The sequence below is a fragment of the Lutra lutra genome, chromosome 14 (genome assembly GCF_902655055.1).
Source record: "Lutra lutra chromosome 14, mLutLut1.2, whole genome shotgun sequence".
NCBI lineage: Eukaryota > Metazoa > Chordata > Mammalia > Carnivora > Mustelidae > Lutra > Lutra lutra.
In genome coordinates, this window is record NC_062291.1 from 77,088,524 (window position 1) to 77,111,245 (window position 22,722).

At 45.8% G+C, this 22,722-nt stretch overlaps 1 protein-coding gene and 1 long non-coding RNA gene across 2 annotated transcripts in view; one reads left to right on the forward strand and one right to left on the reverse strand.

Moving 5' to 3' along the window:
- The window catches only part of PRDX3 (peroxiredoxin 3), an 8,509-nt gene extending 1,259 nt beyond the window's left edge, over positions 1-7,250 (reverse strand). The window contains exons 1-6 of the mRNA XM_047701570.1: positions 7,163-7,250; positions 5,703-5,838; positions 4,286-4,427; positions 3,381-3,516; positions 2,459-2,562; positions 43-208 (exon numbers count right to left, since the gene is read on the reverse strand). Coding sequence (XP_047557526.1) covers positions 43-208; positions 2,459-2,562; positions 3,381-3,516; positions 4,286-4,427; positions 5,703-5,838; positions 7,163-7,198 — 720 coding nt within the window. The 5' untranslated portion in view covers positions 7,199-7,250. The remainder of the gene's footprint in view (positions 1-42; positions 209-2,458; positions 2,563-3,380; positions 3,517-4,285; positions 4,428-5,702; positions 5,839-7,162) is intronic.
- A 142-nt stretch (positions 7,251-7,392) lies between these two features.
- On the forward strand, positions 7,393-13,449 carry LOC125085085 (uncharacterized). The gene is made up of 3 exons (XR_007122772.1): positions 7,393-7,491; positions 12,406-12,496; positions 13,338-13,449. It is a non-coding gene; the product is annotated as an uncharacterized LOC125085085 (long non-coding RNA).
- The last annotated feature ends 9,273 nt before the right edge of the window (positions 13,450-22,722 follow it).

The following is a 22,722-nucleotide window of genomic DNA, read 5'->3' on the forward strand; positions in this document are numbered from 1 at the left end:
ACCCTGTGCTGGGGTCTCACTGCTTTTGGAAAGGAAACCTACCGTAGGAGAATCCGGGGTCCAGTTTGCTGGGCAGACTTCTCCATGGGTTTCCACAAACTGGAATGCCTTCACTAGGCGGAGGGTCTCTTCCACACTTCGGCCCACGGGGAGATCATTGACACTCAAATGCTTGATGACGCCATTGGGGTCAATGATGAAGAGGCCTCTGCATCAGGATTTACCCCCATTAGTACCTCAGCGCCACCACAATGACAAACTCTAACTTCTACCCACTTCGGTCCTTAATTCTCCTCCATAAAGCATTAAACTCGACCATATGCTTAAACGTGGGGCTTTCCTTGTTACACTAACTGCTTATCATTTCTTACCCATGACGCGCCACACACAGAGGTGACTGGACCAGGCCAACGTGGAAAACGGGCAGTATTTCCCACAGAGAAAAGTTACACAGAGTCTAAAAGTCACAGAGAGCAAAGAATTCTTTACCTCATTAGTGATTTGGGTGTTCTTTGGGCTGCTGTATCAAATGCCGGCAAGAAACCAGAGGCAGAGGGGAAGAGACAGAGGTGTACTTTATCTATATGCAGTAAATACTGATGAAATGAGTGAAATCTTGGGTAAATGGAGGGAAAAAAATCCCCTGGGGAAATCTTTGCAGAAAGAACTTACTGGCCTTAAGTTTAGGCAGAGCATAAACCTAAAGGACAAACCAAGACTATTTATCACTTGGCAGTAGCGTAATGAGACAACCTGGCCCGTGGTCTGTGTTCATCTTCCGCACAAGTGCTGGGGTTACCATGACACACGCAGACGTTTCAACCACAGGTTTTAACAGTCCGACTGAAAAGGGTGTGGCATTCCAAGTGTTAATCATGCAGGGAAAGTGCAAGTGAGAGAAAAAGGCAAGGTGAAAAGGCGCCACTTCCTCCCTGAGCCTGGCTGGGGGGGCGGGGGAGGGTGTCTAGGCTTTGAGGCTCAAGGGTCCTGCTGCAAGCTCAACTGAGAGCGGAGCGAAGCTGGAGTCCACGGTGCGGGTGCGGAGCTGGGACGGGGCTGGGCCCCCAGACTCTGGAAAGCAAGCCTTATCTTCCAAACCAGACTCGGCTACCTTCCCTTGTCAATCCCAACAGTGAAACCAGCAGGGAAGTATTGGCAAAATGAGCAAGACCTACAGGGAAGGGGGTCCTGGGAGGCCAAAGCCAGCACTCTTTTTCTCTTTCCCTTGCCAACTGTGTCAACGCCGGGCTTTAAGTGTATTAAAGGAAGACAGAATCTCCCAGAATAAAAGCTCCAAGTGGCTCCCAGAACTACAGGTCCAGGTGTCATCAAGGAGGAAAGCAGGCCAGAGCAGAGTGAGTTGATTTGACAAGAGAAAGTGAGCAGGTTCAAGCCAGCCCCCAGCAAAACCGTGAGGCACATCAGAGTGGGGACCTTGGCTGTTCCCTGGGGGTGAAGTTCTGACCAACCCCCGCTTCACTCAGTGACCATCAAGATGCCACTGGAAGGCTTAAGGTCTAATCCCCCCACCCCCAGGCCCCCAGAAGGTTGTATTTGAATATGGGACCGTTAAAGATAGACAGCTTTGGGGCGCATGGGTGGCTCAGTGGGTTAAAGCCTCTGCCTCCAGCTCAGGTCATGATCCCAGGGTCCTGGGATCAAGCCCCGCATCATCACATCATCGGGCTCTCTGCTCAGTGGGGAGCCTGCTTCCCTTCCTCTCTCTCTGCCTGGCTCTCTGCCTACTTGTCATCTCTGTCTGTCAAATAAATAAATAAAATCTTTAAAAAAAAAAAAAGACAACTTTCCCACTCAAAGGAATAAAGATCTAGCCACTGAATGAATGAGGACAGAAATGACATTCTGGGACAGAGGTCATAATGGCTACCAGGAGCTGTGCTAAAATCTTCAGCTGCCTTAACTTACGTAGTCCCCACAACCAACCTGGGAGGTCCATTCTCATTTTAGTTATGGGAAACTGGGACTCAAAGAGGTTCAGTAACTTGCCCAAAGTCATACAGCTGTTAAATAAATAGGTGAGTTTAAAAAAAAAAAAAAATCAAACTCTGGTCTGATTCCAGGGCTGGGACAAGATCTCACCCATTCCAGCTCACTGACTCCTACAATCTGCTAGTTTCCCCTTCTCGGGACGTGTCAGGAGCAGGCCTCCCAGGAGAGCAGCTCCCAGGCAGTGAGGGCAAGCGCGACAGTGCAACCATCAAGACACACTGGTGTTCGGAAGGAGACACAGGGCACTACAGGGGTCAGACACGTCTCAGCCATCCAGAGACTGCCAACACGTGCAGAAGGTTCTCATCAGTGCTTACAAAAGGCTAAAGTAAATAAAAGCTTTTTGGTTTTCAAAACGCTCTACTGAGGGCTCTCGAAATCCTCTAAGAAGTGGGATGATGCTGAATATAAAAAAACAAGTTTAAGTTTATAAGAAACAAGATCTTACCTCAGAGCAATTCCGGGGCCTTCCAACAGCACGCCATAGTCTCGGGAAATCTGTTTATTCAGATCTGACAAGAGTGCGATGTTCATGTGGCCCAAGCCGCCATTCTAACAAAGATGTGAACATGACTGGCTGTTACACCGTGTGCTCCCCCTGTTCTCAGCCACGTAAGCTGATGTCTGAGGCCAACAAGCATGGCGACAGGTGGCAGCAACTGAGAACCAACAGTGGACCGAGCACTGCTCTTAGCTCTGTTAAATCCCTTCCTCCTCCCAACCATCCTGGAACATCGCCTCTTTGACACATATGGAAACTGAGGCACATAAGAGTCAAGTAACTTGTTCCAGGTCACAGCTAGAAAGGGACAGAGGCAGGACTTAAACCCAGCTAACACTGGAGGAGACCTTTCTTTTCCTAATTCTTGATGTATTCTTTTACTTGAAGATTAACTTCTGTAGCATAAAAATGGAAGCATAACAAAGACTGAATAAGTTGGCATTGATAAACCAGCAACATGGCTAGAAAGTTTGATTCTCCCAAGTGTTTTTCGGCAGGAATAGTGGTTATGCAGAGGAGTGAACTCAGAGAACCTAACCAGCGTCCCCCAAGCCAAGCAGAGCATGTGGGATCTACGAAGTACCCACAAGAGAGGAGGCAGCGAACCCCAATTGTCCCCACCCCCACCCTGCTGAGCCTGTTCTCCGTGACTGTTTGCACCTGGAAAACACAAGTGTAGTGGGCACTAAATCCAGGCAATGTTAAGGGAGATAAGGACAGAGTTTGACAGAATCTGCCAGGAGCTTAGGAGCTACAAATAGCCCATTTCAGACTAGTCATGCTTTAACAACTTCTAGATGAGTCTTTTATGGGATCTTTTCAGTTTTTAGGATCCTCGGTGCAAAGGCAGGGCCACTAAGGTTTATACCTTCCTTGGTGTGTTGACCCAGGCGAGATGGGTAAAGTGGGAATCCACTGAAACTGCAACAACTTCACAGTTCACGTCGTGAAATTCATTGGCTTTGTCGCTAAAAGCAACAATTTCTGTAGGACACACAAAGGTGCTAGAAAAAAAAGGGCAGAAATTCCCATCAGACAATTTAAAAGCAAGGATTTAAAATTTAAACAACAGATAGCCTAAAAACTAGTTTAGCTTGCTTGAAGGTGAAAAAGGCAAAAACGGTTAGCTACCCTCACCAGACTCACCTCTCCATTTTTAAAAAATTTTTTATTTAAAATCTTATCTATTTGATAGAGAGAGGGAGAAAGAGAGAGAGAAAGCACGAGCATGGGGAGGAACAATGAGAGAACCAGGCTCCCCGCTGAGCAGGGAGCCTGATGCAGGGTTTGATTCCAGGACCCTGGAATTGTGACCTGAGCCAAAGGCAGATGCTTAACTGACTGAACCACCCAGGGACCTCCTCACCTCTCCATTTAAGAATCATATCAAAAAATGAGGGTGGGCAAGGGAAAAGAGGCATATTCTGAGAATAAAGCAGCAGCTTTATGAGAAAAGTCATTTTATTATCTTTACTTTTCTTGTTTTCCTGCAGGCCAGTGAAAACTTCCTTATGGATTGGCTGATGGAAACCATGGCTCCAGAGCACATAAAAGGAAGCCATGTCAAAACCTACCCCACTAAAAAGAATGCCACCCCCTCCTCTAAATTTATCAGATTAGCTACAGATGCAGGCTGTACTCAGCAAGGTCACCAGTGATAAAAGGATCCAAAAGAACCCTTCCCTTGGCCAGAAGGGCAGCCAGAGATAGGAAATGTCAGGGCGGAAACAGGGACCTTAAATGACTTTAAAGCATCGCAGAAATTACACTTACAAGTCCAAAGGATAGAAGAAAAGCACCAAATATTTCCCCTTAAAGTCATCGAGGGTTAGGTCTTTGAACTCTCCATTGACAACGGCGGTACCCTTAAAATAGGGCGCGTGCTGGGTGACGGCAGGAGCGTGGTATGAGGAACCTGAAGGAAGCCAGACACACATGTAGTTCGTCATCTGCTAAATCACACACCTGACTTTATTCAAATCTCTCACAGTAATTAATTAGCAGTATAAATTAACTAAAAGGTTCAGTTCAACTCTATATCTTAGGTAATATTCCCCCCCTTCCATAGTTCTAGATGGTACACAAATCCAGTTTAAAGTACTATGGGGACTGAAAAGACTAAAAAGATGATGCCAGAAGATGGCAGGGACGAAATTAAGATAGAATCGAGGAGGAAAGGAGCCTAGGGATGGATTCTGAATACGGTTCGGATTTTGCCATGTTCAGGCAGGACAGGGAAGAGGGAACAGGGCAGGTGAGGGGAACAGCCCGGGGTAGTTTGAACAGAACAGAGAGCAGGTGTGTGTGGAAGGAAGCATAAGAGACAAAGCATGAATAGCTGAAAGCCAGACTCCGAGGGCCCTTAAATATCAGGCTAGAGTTTGTTATTGGTATTATTTTTTAAAGATTTAGGTGAGAGAGAGAGAGAGAGAGAAAACACAAGTGGGAGGAGGGGCAGAGGAAGAAGCAGACTCCCGGCTGAGCAGGGCTGGTGGCGCCTTGGGGCTCGATCTTGATCCCAGGACCCTGGAATCGTGACCTGAGCAGAGGCAAACCCTTAACCGCTTAACCAACTGAGCTACCCAGGCGCCCCACAGAATTTGTTCTTAAAAGAAGGGATAGAGGAGTCACTGGAGATTTTCAGGTAAGAGTTGGAAGATGTACTGGTGTTGGTGACCAACAAAGAAATGCGATACGGGGGCAGTCTGCCTCAGTCATTTTCAATCCTGACTGGACATTAGAATCATTCGGTGAACTTTTAAAATATACTGATAAGGGGATTAAAAGGTTATGAACTTCCAGTTACAGACAGACAGGGGAGTGCAAGGTACAGCACAGTGAATACGGTTAATAAAACCGTAACAACTTTGTATGGTGACAGATGGTACCTAGGTTTATCATGGGGGTCACCACCTAACGTATATAAATCTTGAATCACTTTGTTGTCCATCTAAAACTAATAATTGCGATGTCAACTATATTTAGATTAAAGAACAAAACAAAACGATGTCCTGGTCTCACTTCAGAAATTGACTTAATTTGTCTGGGGCAGCGTGGGGGGGGCAGCTGAAATAGTGGTTTATTTTCCAAAGCTAATGGGTATTGAGTCTAATGGATAGCCAGGGTTCAGGGCCCGTGTTCTGAGATGATGGTTCATATTACCTGGGTCAAACCAAGGCACAACACTTACTGGTGCTAAAAGTGAATTTTGCTTGACCAGAACCAGACCACAATACATTTGTCAGGCATGTTCTTCGGGAAGCAGCAGGTCTGAGGGCTGCAGAGGCAGAGATGCCCCAAGGAACAGCACTCACATGTCGGGCAATCTGGAAAGAGAAACACTTTATATTAGGAAGTAGCCTCAAGGCTGGCCCTGGGGAAGGGGCATTAGGCCACTGGTCTCCTCCGCTCTCTTTGTTCCTGCGAACCAAACACCAACCCCCAGGCTCTAAGAGTACAGAATGAACCTCCATGTTCTTACCCTTCCTTTCTGCTTCCTTTCTCAAGACTGCAAGAGGGGAGTGGGGAGATGTTGGTCAAAGCGTACACAAAGCTGCAGTCATGTGGGATGAGTAAGCCTGGAGATCTACTGCAGGGCATGATGACTATACTTAATAATGCTGTATTTGCTAAGAGAGTAGACTTCAGGCACACTCGTCACACACAGAAAAGGTAATTATGTGAAGAGATGTTAGTGTGTAGTAATCATTTCATTATGTCTATACCAAATCACATTGCACTGCTTAAACGTATATAACTTTTATTTTAAGAATATATACATTTTTTAAAACCCTTCTAGGCAGAGGGGAATTTTAAGACCATGAAGACTCCATGTTCTTAAGAACAACACAGAGGGTTCAAAAACCAAGGGGACTTGGCAGGGCCCTGGTATTTACGCCCTTTGCCAGCTTGATCTGCTAAGCCTGCTCTATCATGTCAAGGTTTTCCCAGAAAACACAAGGCCCCCGCAGACAAGCAAACGAGTAGAGCAAAGTTCACCCTCTGGGAAAATCCGTACAGCGCTCAACGGTACTGGTTGCTCAACTATAGCGTCCGGCATGACTCAGGAAGAAGAAAGAGCCTTGTGTTCAATCCCGCCAGGATAAAGGGGAGAGAGAGGGGACCAAGAGAGTGCTCGGCTTCGTCGGGAGGAGAGCGAGGGACAGACCTGGGGGATGGGAGGAGGGGAGCGCCTTCTGCACTGCCGCACTGTGCACTTTACCACTTTGGTGTCCACCCACCATGGAGGGGATGCTTATTGCAAAGCCTTGCTGCAGGCATCCTCTTTCTAGCTTTGGGAGATGACAGTAAACTGAGGCTCGGAAAGGTGAAGTCACGTGTCCAAGGTCATAGAGTAGCTACAGAACAGGGAACAGGGGTCAGGGGCCCTGCCTCCAGGTCGAGGTGTCCCGGTGGAGGGAGGACTGCGGACCCCGGCCTGGAGCGTGGAGCGATCAGAAGGGCAGACGGGAGGGGCGGTTCTGCGCAGGCGCATTCCCCAGAAGCGAGGCCCCTGGGTCCGTTACCTGCTGGTGCCCTCTAAGAATGGTGAAAGGCCCCCAGACCGCAGGGAGCAGGATTCTGTCTGGAAAGCACGTGTCGGAGCCACTACTGTGTCTCCGCTCCTGTCCCCTGCCGGCAGCCACTCACCGAAGCCCGGAGAAATCTTCCCAATGCGGCCGCCATCTTCAGTGCGCGCGAGATTCGCGGGACTGGATGGGAAGAGGAGGAGGCGGGGCGCACGGGGGCGGGCATGGGGCGGGGCCTCGGGGGCGGGGCGGAGCCTGGGCTGGAGCGGGGGCGGGAAAATGTCTTCCCCACGTTTTTGCCGGGACCTTTGTCCAGGCAACTTATTTGTTGGATGCCCCGGCCCCATTTCTGAGGAGAAAAGTCCTGCTGCGGCTTCTAAGTAAGGAAATGCTTAGGAAAACAATACTTTGTTTCTAACTGTCGCCCCAACCTAAAAAGGGCTAATCCAGGTGGGGAGTTTCTGATGTTTATGGTTAACGTGTGTGGATGATGGTTTCTACCCGATCTGCAAAAGGTTTTTCTTACTGTTTAGGCCTCAGATAGAGCCTTTTGGATTCTGCAGGAAATGGAATTAATTGTAATACCATTTTTGTCTGTTAATAAGCCAAGTGGGTCAGACATGTCAAGTTTTTGGTGTTCTGAAAATCTTTGGGATGGTGTGCTTGCATTCTGGCCTCTCTTCCCCAAATTGGGAGACTTGGGACAAATTTAAATTACGTTTTCTATCGATTAGTAAAGCCAAGTGCTCAGTGCTGAGCGTGGTTTTGAAGTAAGCTCATCAAACACAGATAGAAATCACACAGTGGCCTTACGGTAAATGCAGACTCTAAGTAGGTATTTTCCAGACCCCAGTCATTCCACTACTGATACAGTTTCTTGAGTCTGCATATATTATTTGCTATTTTCTTTTAGTTGACTAGTTTAGTTGCTAGTTTCTTTTTAGTTGACTCACTTTTGAAAACCATAAATGAATTTATTTGAAAGAAAATGTTAAGTAACTTAAATGGAAAAACCTTGTAACTTGCTATGACTAGAAAGTAATTAAATACATTAGGGATGCCCAGTCGGTTAATTGTCCTCCTTCCGCTCAGATCCTGATGTCCTGGGATGAGTCCTGCCTAGGGCTCCTTTCTCAGCAGAGAGCTGCTTCTCCTTCTGCCTGCTGCTCCCCCTGCTTATGCTTATGCTCTCGCTCTCTCTCTCTCTCTGATAAATAAATAAATAAATAAATAAATAAATAAAAATCTTAAAATACATTAAAACAAAGTGTTACTAAATATCAACTAGATACAGTTGCTGGAAATCTGAGACTTTGTAAAAAGGGAGACAGGTGGCTAGCAGCATCCTGGTATACATGGGGTTCTCTTTATGTAATCAGAAGGACTTAAAGAGCATTAAAAGGGTAATAATTTTCTCACTTTGGGACTTGTTATTTATTTTGCTCCTCACATCAATCCTTTCATGCACCACTAGTACAGCAGTGGGCACCAACCCCATGCTTCGGAAAGGACCACCTTAGAAGCAAGAGACGGGAATCTAAAACGGTCTGACCATTTTGGAAAATTCATGTCAGCATTTATTAAAACTGAATATATGACTCAAATAACTTCAATCCTAAGCATATGCCCCAGAGATGTGTGTACATCAGTATATCAAAAGACATAGGCTAGAATGTTCATAGCAACACTATTATAATAGCACAGAGATAAAACTACATAAATGCCCATCTATCATAGAATGGCTGAATAGGATATTATGAACACTGTACAACAATGAGAATGAATGCATGGCAGTGACAGGCAACAAGGTGAGTGAGTTTCACATGGTATTGGGTGAAAGAAGGCAGACATGAAAAAGTAGACACTGTATGGTTCCATTTATATGAAGTTCAAAACCAGGAAAAACTAATGTATAGCGTTTGAAGTCAAAATGCGGGTGACCTTGAGAAAACAAGAATTGGGAGAGGGTAACGAGAAGACAAGAACCGGGTGCAAGTAATATTTTATCTGTTGACCCTGATTAAAGTTATTTACTTTGGGAAGTATTTACTTTGTGAGCATTCATGAAGCTGTACTCTTACGATTTGGACACTTTTAAATGTCATAGTCCAATTAAAAGTATATATATAGCAAGGAGCTACACATTTCTCAATCATTTCCCCTTAGTACCTGCCTTGTGTTTAACTCATGCTCATAATGTGTTTGTGAACGGATGTTTGAAAAGGAAAGGCAATCATAATGTTGGAGCTCAAAATCATAGTGTAGTCAGAAAAGGAGTATTATTTAGCCATAAAAAGGAATAGCCATAAAAAGCCAAAAAAAGCCATAAAGCAACATACTGTAATATGGATGAACTAAAAAATACATTATGCTGAATAAAAGAAGCCAGATCCAAATAGACCAAATGTTGTATGATTCCTTTCATACGAAATATGTAGAATAGTTAAAGCCATAGAAACAGAAAGCAAATTGGCGATTGCCAAGTGCTGTGAGGAGGAGGCAGGGGGACTGACCGCTTAATGGGTACAGGGTTTTCTTTTGGGGGCGACAAAAATGATTTGCAACTACATAGAAGTGGTGATTGCCCAACATTGTGAATGTTCTTAATATCACTGGATGGTGCATTTTAAAATGGTTAATTTTATGATTTGTGAATGTTACCTCAATTTAAAAAACAGGAGTAAGGGGGCACCTGGGTGGGTCAGTGGGTTGAAGCCTCTGCCTTTGGCTCAGGCCAGGATCCCAGGGTCCTGGGATAGAGCCCCGTATCTGGCTCTCTGCTCAGCGGGGAGCCTGCTTTCCCCATTCTCTCTGCCTGCCTCTCTGCCTACTTGTGATCTCGCTCTCTGTCAAATAAATAAATAAATAAAAACTTAAAAAAAAAAAAGTAGGGACTAACAATAGAAACAAAAAGATGCTATGGTCTAGCCCAGTGATTTTGTAGACAAGAAAACACTTCTAGAGATGGAGAGACCTTCCCAAAGTCACCTAGCTCGTGGGAAGCAGAGGTGTGGGTCTAGAAACCAGAACAGCCTCACACCTGACCAGCCAGTATGCAAGCTGGTAAAGGTGAGGGGGCAGAGGCAGGGAAAAGGCGAGGGGGAGCTTTCTCTTTCCATGTTCCTTACACCCATAGCCCTTTACTGGCCACCTGTCCTTTTCGCTAGCGTTTTGGAGGGCTCCTCTCTCTCCTATTTTATGCACCTGTAGTTTGGTTTCCATGCATAGACATTTTGATTCATAATTAAAATTCACTATGATGTAAATCACAGTGCAAACCAAACAGCAGAACAGATTGATGTTCCCTCAGGATTTGACTGGTTCATCTTGGTTTCAAAGTTTAGAAGCTTTAGTAAGTCCTGTCTCTTTGGGTGGGGCCTGTTTAGGCTTAAAGGTGACACTACTTTCTGTCATTGATTCTCCTCGGGCTGCCATTCGGCTCAGCGTGTGGTTTCTGCATCCTCCCTGCCCCAAGCTCATTTTAGCCATGGGAATAACGCATTTTCTTTCCTATTTCGGTTCCTTCTGTGTTGGATGAATTTGCATCAATTAGCAATGTGATTTTAATCAGTTAATAAGCATCTACTGGGGGGATCATACAGGCCCTGCTCCCAAGGAAGTCCACGTGTATCCAGGGAACATAGAGTAAAGATTGTAGAAAGCCAAAAATCCAAGATCCAACATTTTAAGGAGCGTTAAGAGGGGCATAATGATTGAGAGCAGACAGCTGGGGTTCAAACACCAGCTCTGCCATTTAGCTCTTAATTCTTTGGGGGAAGTTACCCCTTGCCTATTCTTCCATCTGAAAAATGGGAGTGATGTTAATACCTCCCCCAAAGGTTGTTGGGAGGAATAAGTGAGTTAAATTTTAAAGCGCTTACCACAGTAAACAGGTAGACAGTGAGTACTATAAGTGTTTGTCATGTTAAATGAAAGAGTCCAGGCAAAGTGCTATGAGAATTTAGAGAAACAGAGCTCAAGAAGGGTCTCAGAGAGGAAAAAAGTGTTATCAGAATCGATGGATTCTGTCCTTCATGGAGGAGTGGGGGACGATGAAGGGAAAGATGGCAGATAGCAGTAATTGGTGACCTTTGTCCCTTTGGTTTGTTATCATTATCAGCCAACAAATATTGAGAACTTATGGGGCCAAGACCTAGGCTGAAAACGGTAACTGATAGGATCTTCATGCAACCCTGTGAGATAGGTACTGTTTTAAATTCGCCATCCCCATTTCAGAGGTGGGGATACTGAGGCTTAGGGAGGTTTAGTAATTTGTTCAAATTCTCACAACTGCAAAGGGAAGGAGCCAGGATTTAAACTCCAAAAGCTGACTGTAGAACCCCTTCCTAACACAATGTTGTCTCCCCTCCTGCTGTATCTGTTGGAGCATAAAGTGCTGGATGGTTGCTTCCCAGGAAATGCTTGTAAAAAGGTGGTCTGTGTCAGAGCATGGGCCAGTGCTGGCCATCTATCCTTCAGTGAAATGTCCCCAAATACTCTGCTCCTGAGCCTGACAGGACTGCTCTCCTTTGTGTGTTCTGCCCTCCTCCCTTTTTAAAAAAGATTGTATTTATTTGAGAGAGAGCGAGAGCGAGCATGAGTGGAGAGAGGGGCAGAGGGAGATGGAGAAGCAGACTCCCTGCTGAGGACGGAGCCTGATATGGGGCTGATCCCAGGACCCTGCGATCACCACCTGAGCCAAAGCCGGACACTTCACCCACCGAGCCACCCAGCCGCCCCTTTAGGCTCTTTTTTCTGAGCAATTCTAGTTATTCTCCCTGTGCAATTGATGGTTACCACTGTGGGGACTTGCTACTCTATTTTCAGACTTTTTCTTCTAAGTTTTGTCTGTTCCTGTCTTCCTGCAGAGCTTGTGAGGGAAAAGCACCCACTTAGATGTGACAACCGACAATGTCTCCGGACATTGCCAGATATCACCCAGGGGACTAAATCGTCCTCAGTTGAAAAACCACTGCTTTCATGGTTAATGGCACAGGCTTTGCAGCCACCAGGACATGGGATCACACTCCTTTTGTCATTTAGGGTCTTAGAGGGTAGGGCGCATGTCTTAGGCATCAAGCATCCCTGGTGGCTAGATCAGTGGCTTAACTTTTCTAGACCTCTGTTTCTGCATCTGTAAAATAAGAATAATCATCACATCTCCCTCAAAGCATTAGCTGTGTGGAGAGAGCCAGTGCAAGCAAAATGCTTAGGGGGGTACCTGGACCAGGTGGGCTTCAAAATATATGGGTTATTGATTTGCCCACAAGCAAACGAGCTCCATTTTCCAACAGCAGGCACAGACTTGGAATACACTTTGTTTTTCTCAAAGTGACAAAGTTGCTCTTCTTCCTTTCATTCCAGAATGAAGAATGAGGCTTTTGCACAAGCTCTGATCTCCAAATATCTCACATTAGGCTCTTCTGGACACTAGAGGGACATGAAGTCAAGGAAGGTAAGAAGTCAAATCACATCTCAGCTAAGTGGGGCTCAATCTTCTCTGCCTAACAGAGTCCCTACTCTTGGACTCTACTCTTACTTGAGGGACCTTGAGTTGTTTATTTATTTTTCTTTTAAAGCTAACTCTGAGGAATAAGGGTGACTATAATGGTAAGACACTTATCAGACCCCTGTCTACCTGAAATGAGTTTCAGCTCTGATTATGAAGAAATCTTGCTCATATCTAAGACTGATGGAGATTTCTGTTTCTTACTTGTTAGATATCCAATATCTTGGTACAACTTTTTTTTTTTAAAAGTTCTCTTTGTCAGATGGAAAGCATAAATTTCTACTGTATTGACTTACGTGTCTACATTGTGTGAGTGTATGTGTGTGTGTATTTAAATTTGTTATCTTTTCTTTTTAATATACAGTTAAATTTCCATCTTTGGAATGTACTGCCTTCTAGGTGTCTTTCTGCCTTTTTCCTTAATGTAAATCAAGCTAAGACATTTTGTGATTTATATCTCCATAAATCTTAGTCGTTCCAAAAGTCATGCTTCACGTTGACATCTTAAGGATGCTTAACGAATTATTACTGTTTCCTTCACACTGAGCAGAAGCCCAAAAGAGCTGCACAATTTTTGAGTCTTTGGCCACTGGAGAGGAAGTCCCACTGCTTATGGCTTTTTTCCAAGCAGAAAGCTGAGGCAGCTGCCTGTGGTTAACGAGCCTTCTGCAAGTGACACAGGGATTCATTGGCTGGGGACCATTAGAACCAAGAACCTTCCAGTGGACATGCTGGTCCCCTTGTCTGCTGCTGTCTGTCTCAAGCCTGATTTTTTTTTATCCTAAAGGGAATGAAATACCCTAGAATCTCCGGCCCAGAGGCCCAGAAGGAATTTTATACAAGAGCCTTCCAGTGGTCTGTTCAGAACTACAAAGTGAGTGGCTTTCCGTCCATTCCAGGCTACAGCCAGAGACTTCCCCTAAAACAGTAAGCAGAGTCCTCTAGTCCTTCATTCCATGAAAAGATTACCATGGCTGGTATTTAATCACCAATATCAATACTGTACTGCCAAGCTTCCCTCCCCTCCTCTCCGACCCATCTCCCAGGCACCGAGAAAGCATCAAGCACAGGCCTTTCTGGTTCTCCTCGCTCTTGTCATATCACATTGGAATTCTTTGTTGCCTTGTCTAGGTCTTAACCATACTGTGAACTTCTTGAGGATAGATCTCCTGTCTTACTCATCTTTGTGGTCCTAAGGGCCAGGCTAGTGCCTGGCTCATAGCAACTGCTCAAAAAAATTTGTCAAGTGAATAAGCAGTGGCCAGCGTGGTGGCCAGAAGGTTCTTTCCACACTCGTTCCGGAAAAAACATCTTTTTATTTGGCTTTCCCTAGCTGTCACAACAAGCACACAAATTGTTCTGCTAAGGGAGGAAGACATACTGCCCCCATCTGCATCACCAAGAGAGTAGAAAATCACTGAATTTCTCCCTTTTGAGTTTGAGAGAAAAACTTTTGGAACTTTTGGAGGGAAAGGCAAATGAAAAGATAAATGCTATTTTCTCTGGTGATTAGGAAAATACCTCCCTGGAACCACAAGTTACATTCTGGTAGCCGGGGCTACAATTAGAGATGGCAGACATGACTCTGGAGTTTGCTGAGCTCTTCCTCTTTCCAGGGCAAAAAACATTCATTTTTTTTTTCTTCTTTTCTCATTGACGAGGAGCCCCAAATTCTTCTCTTTCTTGTGTTCAGGGAGGATGAAGCCTGAATGCAGAGCCATGTCTCCTAGCAAGGTATTCTCCTTTTGAGCCTAAGCCCCCAGCAGCCCCCGCACTGTCCTATGCTGCTCCAGGATGGTCTCTCTGATGCAGGCAGCAGAGCCATGGAAGGAGGCTGCTGTCCCCAGTTTAAACCCCTCATGGACCATTTCACCTTTCAGAGTCTGGGGGTCTCCACCTAAGGACACCCACCTCCCAGGCTTCTTCTTTTTTTTTTAAATAGATTTTTTAAAAGATTTTATTTATTTATTTGAGGGAGAGAGAGAATGAGAGAGAGAGAGAGCATGAGAGGAGAGAGGTCAGCAGAAGCAGACTCCCTGCTGAGCAGGGAACCTGATGTGGCACTCGATCTTGGGACTCCAGGATCATGACCTGAGCCAAAGGCAGTCACTTAACCAACTGAGGTACCCAGGTGCCCACCTCCCAGGCTTCTTGTGGAGAGAGAACATGCCTCCACATAGGAGGCCTGTGGTTAGGTAGTGTTTGTTTGTCCTGGGCACGTCCCTCCTCTGCCCTCTCCCTAGCACATCTTTGCTTTCTTCTGAACCTTTCCCTCCTTGTCTTGGTTGCCTATCTTTCTCCTATTCCCCAACCCCCCCCAAAAAAAAACTTTTTAAAAAGAGATTTTATTCTTTGTTTTTTTTTAAGATTTTATTTATTTATTTGACACACAGAGAAAGATCACAAGTAGGCAGAGAGGCAGGCAGAGAGAGAGGAGGAAGTAGGCTCCCCACTGAGCAGAAAGCCTAATGCGAGACTCTATCCCAGGAACCTGAGATCATGACCTGAGCTGAAGGCAGAGGTTTTAACCCACTGAGCCACCCAGGCACCCAAGAGATTTTATTCTTTAGAGCAGTTTTAGGTTCACAGCAAAATTGGGTGAACTTTCCAAGAGCACCTTTCTGTGCGCTGATCCCATACTCACGCAGCCTACCCACCCTCAACTGTCTGCAGCCCACATGGGATGTTTGTTACAGTGTACAAACCCACACTGATACTTGGGTGATACATTGTTATCATCCAAGGCCATCGAGTACATTACAGTTCACTCTTTTTTCTTTTTAAATATTTATTTATTTGACAGAGAGAGAGAAAGAGAGAGAGAGAGAGAGATCATAAATAGGCAGAGAGGCAGGCAGAGGGAGAGGGGGAAGCAGGCTCCCTGCTGAGCAGAGAGCCTGATGCGGGGCTTGAACCCAGGACCCTGAGATCATGACTGAGCCGAAGGCAGAGGCTTAACCCACTGAGCCACCTAGGCACCCCTAGGGTTCACTTTTGATGCTGTATGTTCCATGGGTCTGGACAAATATGTAAGGACATGCTTCCATTAATTGTTTTACTGGAATAGTTTTGCTGCCCTGACCATCCTCTGTGCTCCCCCTAACCTTGGCCACCCATATTCCCTTTTTGGAGCTGTGTCTCCTGTCCTGCCTACCAACATCTGCCCTCCGATGTTCCTTCCTCCCTGCACACTTAACAAACACGAAATCAAACTCTTGTTTTCTCTCCTCAAATCTATTCCTTGCTGCCTTCCCTACCCCCAACCAGCACCCAAAGGAGACACTGACTTCTCTCTGCCTCCAGGACTGCCTCCTCCGTCCAAGCCTCTCTGTTCACCCTGGAATTCTCTCCCAGCTTCTCAGGGGCTCTGGGTGGTCAAAAAGTCTTAGTCCCTTTCATCATCTGAGCTTGATCCAAAAGTGAAAGAAAACACGACACCGATTCAAGGCCACTCTGTTACATATCTCTGGGATCCCTCAGACCCTGCCACTTCTTGGGCTCTGGAAGTTTCCGACTGTCAACGCTCGCATCTCTGTGCTGAGGCCTCTTTTCAGAACTGGGGGAGGCAGTGTGCCCATCCCTGCAGAAAGGCAGAGATAAGAGAGCCTTATTAACCCCCTGCCCCGCAGCCCTGCAACGCCCTGGTGAAAGGACTTGGTGTAGAGTTATCCCAGCTCCCCGGCCGCTTGGGTGGCAGAGCTGAGCTATGTTTCCCAGAGTGTGCACATGGATTAAGGTTTAAGTTGGAGCTGCCCATGGACGTTACGTTCCCCTCCTGCACCTGCTCTTCCTCCACCTCCCCTGTAAACTACTTACCCTTGAACCCTCCTCTCGGGGTCTAGGAGAACCCAAACTAGAATACAGCACAACAAAAATTGTAACACAAAATGCTATCCCCAGGCTGGTTCTAGGATTTAGGTGGAAATATTTATTCCAAATATGCTTCAGGCTGGAAGTGCTGGTCATGGGAACTAGGTTGAAGGCAGAGGATGAACACCATCCTTTCCCGTCCCATCAGCTCCTCTCTGCAGTGCCAGATGGAACTGGGTTTGGAGACATCACAGAAGTCTAATCGTGAGGCCTGCCCTGTTTGCTTGCCTTCGCCCCTTCCCTGAGGCCTCCTAACCCATCTTTCTGCCTTCACTCTCAGCCTCTTTCCCATTTAGTCTCCATTCAGCAGCAACAGTGGCCCTCCTTCAAACACCAACCAGTTCATTTCATCGCCTACTTACAACTCCCCAATGGCTCCCCACTGCATTAGAGTAAAACCCAAATTCTCATGCAAGGGCCCTACAGTCTGAGCCCCTGCCTCCTTTCAGAAAACTCACCTTGGGCTCCTCCCACCCCATTCCTGCTCCGGCCATATTGGTCTACTCCTCCTTCCCCAACACCCCTGCACCCATAGGCACAGGCTGGCTCTTTTAAAGCTTAAATGCTATTGCTGATGTACAACTTAAAAATGTGAAGTTTGTAGCTTTAACTTTTTGTAATGAAAACTAATAACACTGGCTGAAGTGCTGACTTGAAATGCTATTTTATAAAGTTTGGATGTAAATAATCAGTTGAGGTCAGCAGTTCGTGTATGTCTGAGAGATGGCTTCCTCCCTGCACTCCCCCCCTTTTTTTTTTTAAATTCGAGGTGCTTCCTGTGTGATTTTATGTTAGAATTGTTGTTCTCCCTACTTCCTACACATTGCCACCTTTGTTTTAAATAAACTGTCCTTTGGAACACAAAAACTCACATCTGGCTGGCTCCTCCTCCCTACTTAGGTCACAGCTTAGTTGTCATCCTCACCAAGAGGACTTCATTAAAGACTGTGAGTGTTCTTTTCTTTTTAAGTTTTTTTTTTTTTTTAAGATTTTATTTATTTGGCAGAGAGAGAGCAAGCGAGCACGAGCACAAGCAGGGGGAGCTGCAGAGGGAGAGGGATGAGCAGACTCCCCACCAAGCAGGGAGCCCAATGTGGGGCTCGATCCCAGGACTGTGGGATCATGACTCGAGCTGAAGGCGAACCCTTATACGACTGAGCCACCCAGGCGCCCCCTTTTTTAAGGTTTTATTTATTTATTTGATACACAGGGAGAGCACGAGCAGGGTGAGACACAGACAGAGGGAGAGGGAGAAGCAGGCTCCATGCTGAGCAGGGAGCCCGATGTGAGGACTGGATCCCAGGACACTGGGACCATGACCTGAGCCAAAAGCAGATGCTTAACTGCTTTATCAACTGACTCACCCAGACGCCCCTGTGTGTGTTATTCTGTCTTGGCTCTTGTTTGTATCTTGTGTTCAGAAACTTATATTTACTGTTACTTTATCTGTTTGTTGGGTATTTGTCTGGCTCCCCTCTGGAGCAGAAGTCCCAGCAGGGCTAAAGCCACTTCCATCTTTTTCATTACTCTGTCCTCAGCACCTAGCACAGTGCCTGGCACATGGCAAACTCCTCACCAATTTAGAAGAAGGCGGCTAAAAAGTTGCGTACATAGGCTCTTCTGACCTCCCCAGCTGACACTTCATTCCCCTAAATGCCTCCGGCAACCTTCATCAACATAGTTCTTTTGGCAATAAATCCCATGTGTTTTATCACAAACCTTCTTCTGCCATTGCCTGGAGCTACTATTTGAATCTCGTGCTGCGTCTTCATCATTTCTAGTGGCTGTCCTAGTTTGCAGATTGAGGGACTGTTGACTTGGCTTTTCTCAAGCCCCTCATTACTTGAAAGTGGATTTGCTAAAAACAAGGACATTCTTTTACGGAATCACGATGTTACAATGATTGAAATCAGGGATGTTAATACTGACACACTATTGCCTCATCCTCAGACCATATTCAAATGTCATCAGTTGTCCCAACAGTGTCCTTTGTAGCTAGCCAAAAATCTACTCTGCCCCTTCATGAACCGATCCAAAATCACGCTCCACATTTGGTTGTCTGGTCTTTTTAGTTTCCTTTAATGTGGAATAGTTTCTCAGTCTTTATCTTCCTTGACCCTCACAGTGCTGAAGAACACAGGACTCTTTGGTAGGGTGGCCCTCCGTTAGCTTGTCCAGTATTTCCTCATGACTAGATTTGGGCTCCACTTTGCTGACAGGAATACCTCTGTAGTGTTGTTCCAGAATGTACTTAACCAATCTGCTCTTGGTGGAAGTTTGTGTTGTTTCAAATTTTTCCTCATATTATGATCTTTATACATGCTTGTAACCAAACTTTACACAATTTTATCCATGTCTTTAGGATGTATTTCCAGAAGTGAAACTACTATGACTAAGGGTTCTGTGTGTATTTATGATTTTTGTTATGTTTTGCCAAACTGCCTTCCAGAAAGGCTGTGCTAGTTTACACTCCCTCCACAGTGAGTGAAAGTGGTGGTTTCTAGATTTTGCCAACACTGGATTCAAACAGTTTTTTGGGTTTTTTTTAAAGATTTTATTTATTTATTTGACAGAGAGAAGGAAATACAGAGGGAAAGAGAGAAGGAATCTGTGCTGAATGGAGAGCCTGATGCGAGGCTCAATCTCAGGACCCTGAGACCATGACCTGAGGTGAAGGCAGATGCTTCACCCACTGAGCCACCCAGGTACCCCTGGATCCAAACAGTTTTAAAACATCCTTCTTTCAGCAGTTTCTGCTGCTGAATTTCTTATATGTGTGACTGGTTGGTCCCAAGAGCCTATAAGCTGTTTAAAGGCAGGGCTTGTCTGTGTTGTTCATCTCTGGGTCTCCCACAGTACCTAACTAGGCTTTGTGCTTCACAGTCACTCAGTAAATGCCAGAGGAAGGAAATAACATGATTGAATGATGACGCCATATAGGATTGTTAGATTCTGCTCTGACATGCTGGACTACCAAAAACAGCATTCATACTGGGATCCCAAAGTCTGAGCCCTCACTAGCCTAGATTAGCGAGTGGTCCATCCTTTTACTAGGTTCCGTTCCAGGGGCTCTGAAGAGCCCCAGAGAATCTTAAATTTTGTCCATGTTGATCTCAGGCATACTCTTCACCTGAGACACCCACCCTACTGCAGACAACTGCTCTGGGCTTCTCGGCTCCCTTTTTGCCCTTGCTCCAGAAGCTTCTCGGGGCTGCTGCTGGTCTTCTTGCACAGCCCTCTGGGTCTCAGCATGGTCATCTGCCTTTCTTTCAATTCCCCAGTGCCGGCTAAGACAAGTGATTGTTTTAAAAGGAAGGCATGGGGATAACAGATCCACCTTTCTAGCTCCACTGGGCCCCATTAGGGGCCATTTTTCTCCTTTGCTCTATCCCTCCTTCCCTCAGGTTGAGGCCTCTGCTCCCACAGGAAGCACTATGATCTTGCTCTCATCTCTTCCCTCAGCCCAGCCTTCCTGCGCCCCTCCTCAGCTCTAAGCTTCCCCCCGAAAGAGAATGATCCCCAGCCTCGAGCTGCCTCTCTAGGAAGACATTCTTTCAGAGAATTAGGCAGCACAACAAATCCTCACTCTTCCCAATTTCTCCATGCCAGAGTAGGAAGTGGACTTCATTTTCAAACAACCCAAAGCCCCTCCAAATGTTTTCCCCAAATAAAAGAGCCTTCCTCCCCCTCAGATGAAAATTTCCTCCATCCTGTCCATAACAATGACAACAACAAAAGGACTTACTGTTTGCTTAAATGGTTTGTGATTCTTTTTAGTCATCAATATTTCAGAGCAGGTGGTGCCAGGACACAGAGCATGTAGCAAATACACCAATGTTGCCATGTCCCGAGCCTTATCATGGGCTCTACCTCTCAGCTCCATTAAGGCTGCTTGGGATTAGGGGCCCCAAATCCTGTGCAAGGAGAAGCTGCTTTTCATTTCTCCAAGGGTTTGAGATGCTGGAGGCAGAGGGTGAGAGGTTGAGCAGAGGTGGGACAGGAGACCGTGCAGAACATAAAGGCACTGTTCAGGTTTTGCCCTGTCTCTGGTGCCCCCCATCTGCACTGGGAAAACTGACGTATCTCAGGGAGGAAGGAGGCTGTGAGGGCTATGGGAGGGGAGCTTGTGGAACCCTGTCCCCCAGGTCAGCGGGGCAGTGCAGCTCCTAGTTTGGAGTTTCCTGATGGGGAGAACCTGATGTGGCTCAACCATTTTTCCTTCAGAGTAGTCCTGCCCCACACAAAGCCAGGCAGTCTGCCTGTTGTCCGCCCTCCCTCCCCTTGTCATCAAGCTTGCCGACCTAATGTCCTCTATTTGTCATTTCTTCCTCCTCTCCTTTGCCTCTCCCCCTGTCTGTTCATCTCCCTCCCACCTTCCCGGACTCTTGCCATATTCTCTTTCCTACAAGATTGCTATCCCTCCGGAAACACGCCACAGTGTTCTTGTCCTTCGGGAAAACCATGCAGTAGAGTAGAAGAAATGCTGCTTAGAGAATCAGGGACCGGTCTTGGAGTCCCACCCCTGCAGCTTTCCGGTTAGGGGTCTCTTATTTCTCTGGCCTGTAATTTCCTCGTACTTAAAATTGGACTAATAATATCTACCTACTTTTCAGGTAGTTTGTACCTCATTGTTTGGCACATTAATATTCATCACTTGCTCTGATCCCAGTATTCAACTCTTACTTGGATTAAAAATTTTTTATTCAGGTGAAATTCATGTAACATAAAGTTAATCATTTTATTTACTTTTAAAGAATTTTTTTCCTAATTTTTTAAAGTAATTTCTACACCCATTGTGGGGCTCGAACTCACAACCCTGAAACCAAGAGTTACATGTTCTACCGATTGGGCCAGCCAGCCGCCTCAAAATTAATCTTTTTTTTTTTTTTTTTTCAGATTTTTTTAAAAAATTTTTTTATTTTTTCAGCATAACAATATTCATTATTTTTGCACCACACCCAGTGCTCCATGCAATCCGTGCCCTCTACAATACCCACCACCTGGTGCCCCCAACCTCCCACCCCCCACCCCTTCAAAATTCTCAGATCGTTTTTCAGAGTCCATAGTCTCTCATGGTTCACCTCCCCTTCCAATTTCCCTCAACTCCCTTCTCCTCTCCATCTCCCCTTGTCCTCCATGCTATTTGTTATGCTCCACAAATAAGTGAAACCATATGATAATTGACTCTCTCTGCTTGACTTATTTCACTCAGCATTTTTAAGATTTTTAAAATTTCTAAGCAATCTCTACACTCAATGTGGGGCTTGAATTCACAAACCGGAGATACACTCCACTGACCGAGCCAGCCAGGCACTCCCCAAATTAATCATTTTATTTATTTATTTTTTTTTTTAAAGATTTTATTTATTTATTTGACAGAGAGAGATCACAAGTAGGCAGAGAGGCAGGCAGAGAGAGAGGAAGGGAAGCAGGCTTCCCGCTGAGCAGCGAGCCCGACGCGGGACTCGACCCCAGGATTCCGGGATCACGACCCGAGCCGAAGGCAGCGGCCCAACCCACCGAGCCACCCAGGCGCCCAAAATTAATCATTTTAAAGTGAACAGTTCAGTGGCATTTAATACATTCACATCAACTCTATTTAGTTCCAAAACATTTTCATCACCCTAAGATAAAACCCAATACCTGTTAGTTTCCTCATTCCCTCCAGCCTAGCCCCTGACTGTCCCCAATCTATATTTGTCTTTATGAATTTCCTGGATATGTCACATAAGTGGAGTTATTCACTGTTTGTCTTTTCGTGTCTGGCTTTTCACTGAGCAAAATGTTTCTGAGGTTCAGCCTCCGTGGACCCTTGTCCATCATTCCTTGCTACAATTAAGTAACATTCCATGGTCTGGGCCCAGCGCGATTTGCCTGTCCATGCATCTGCTGGTGGACCTTCGGGTTGTTTCCACCTTCCGACTGTTGTGATTGTGCTGCTGTGAACATTTGTGTACAAGTGTTTGTTTTTGTTTTTAAGATTCTGTTTATTTAGTTGACAGAGAAAGAGCACAAGCAGGGGAAGCAGCAAAGGGAGAGGGACAGGCAGACTCCCCGCTGAGCAGGGAGCCCAATGTGGACCTCCATCCCAGGACTCCGAAATCATGACCTGAGCCGAAGGCAGACGCTTAATCAACTGAGCCACCCAGGTGCGCCCCGTACAAGTTTTTGTGAAGACGTGTTTTCTTTCTTTCAGGTACGGACATGGAAGTGGGTCTGCTAGACCATGTGTTAATTCTATTTAGCATTTTCAGGAACTCATGGGTGTTTTTAGGGAAGAAAAAAAGGACTGTTAATAAAAC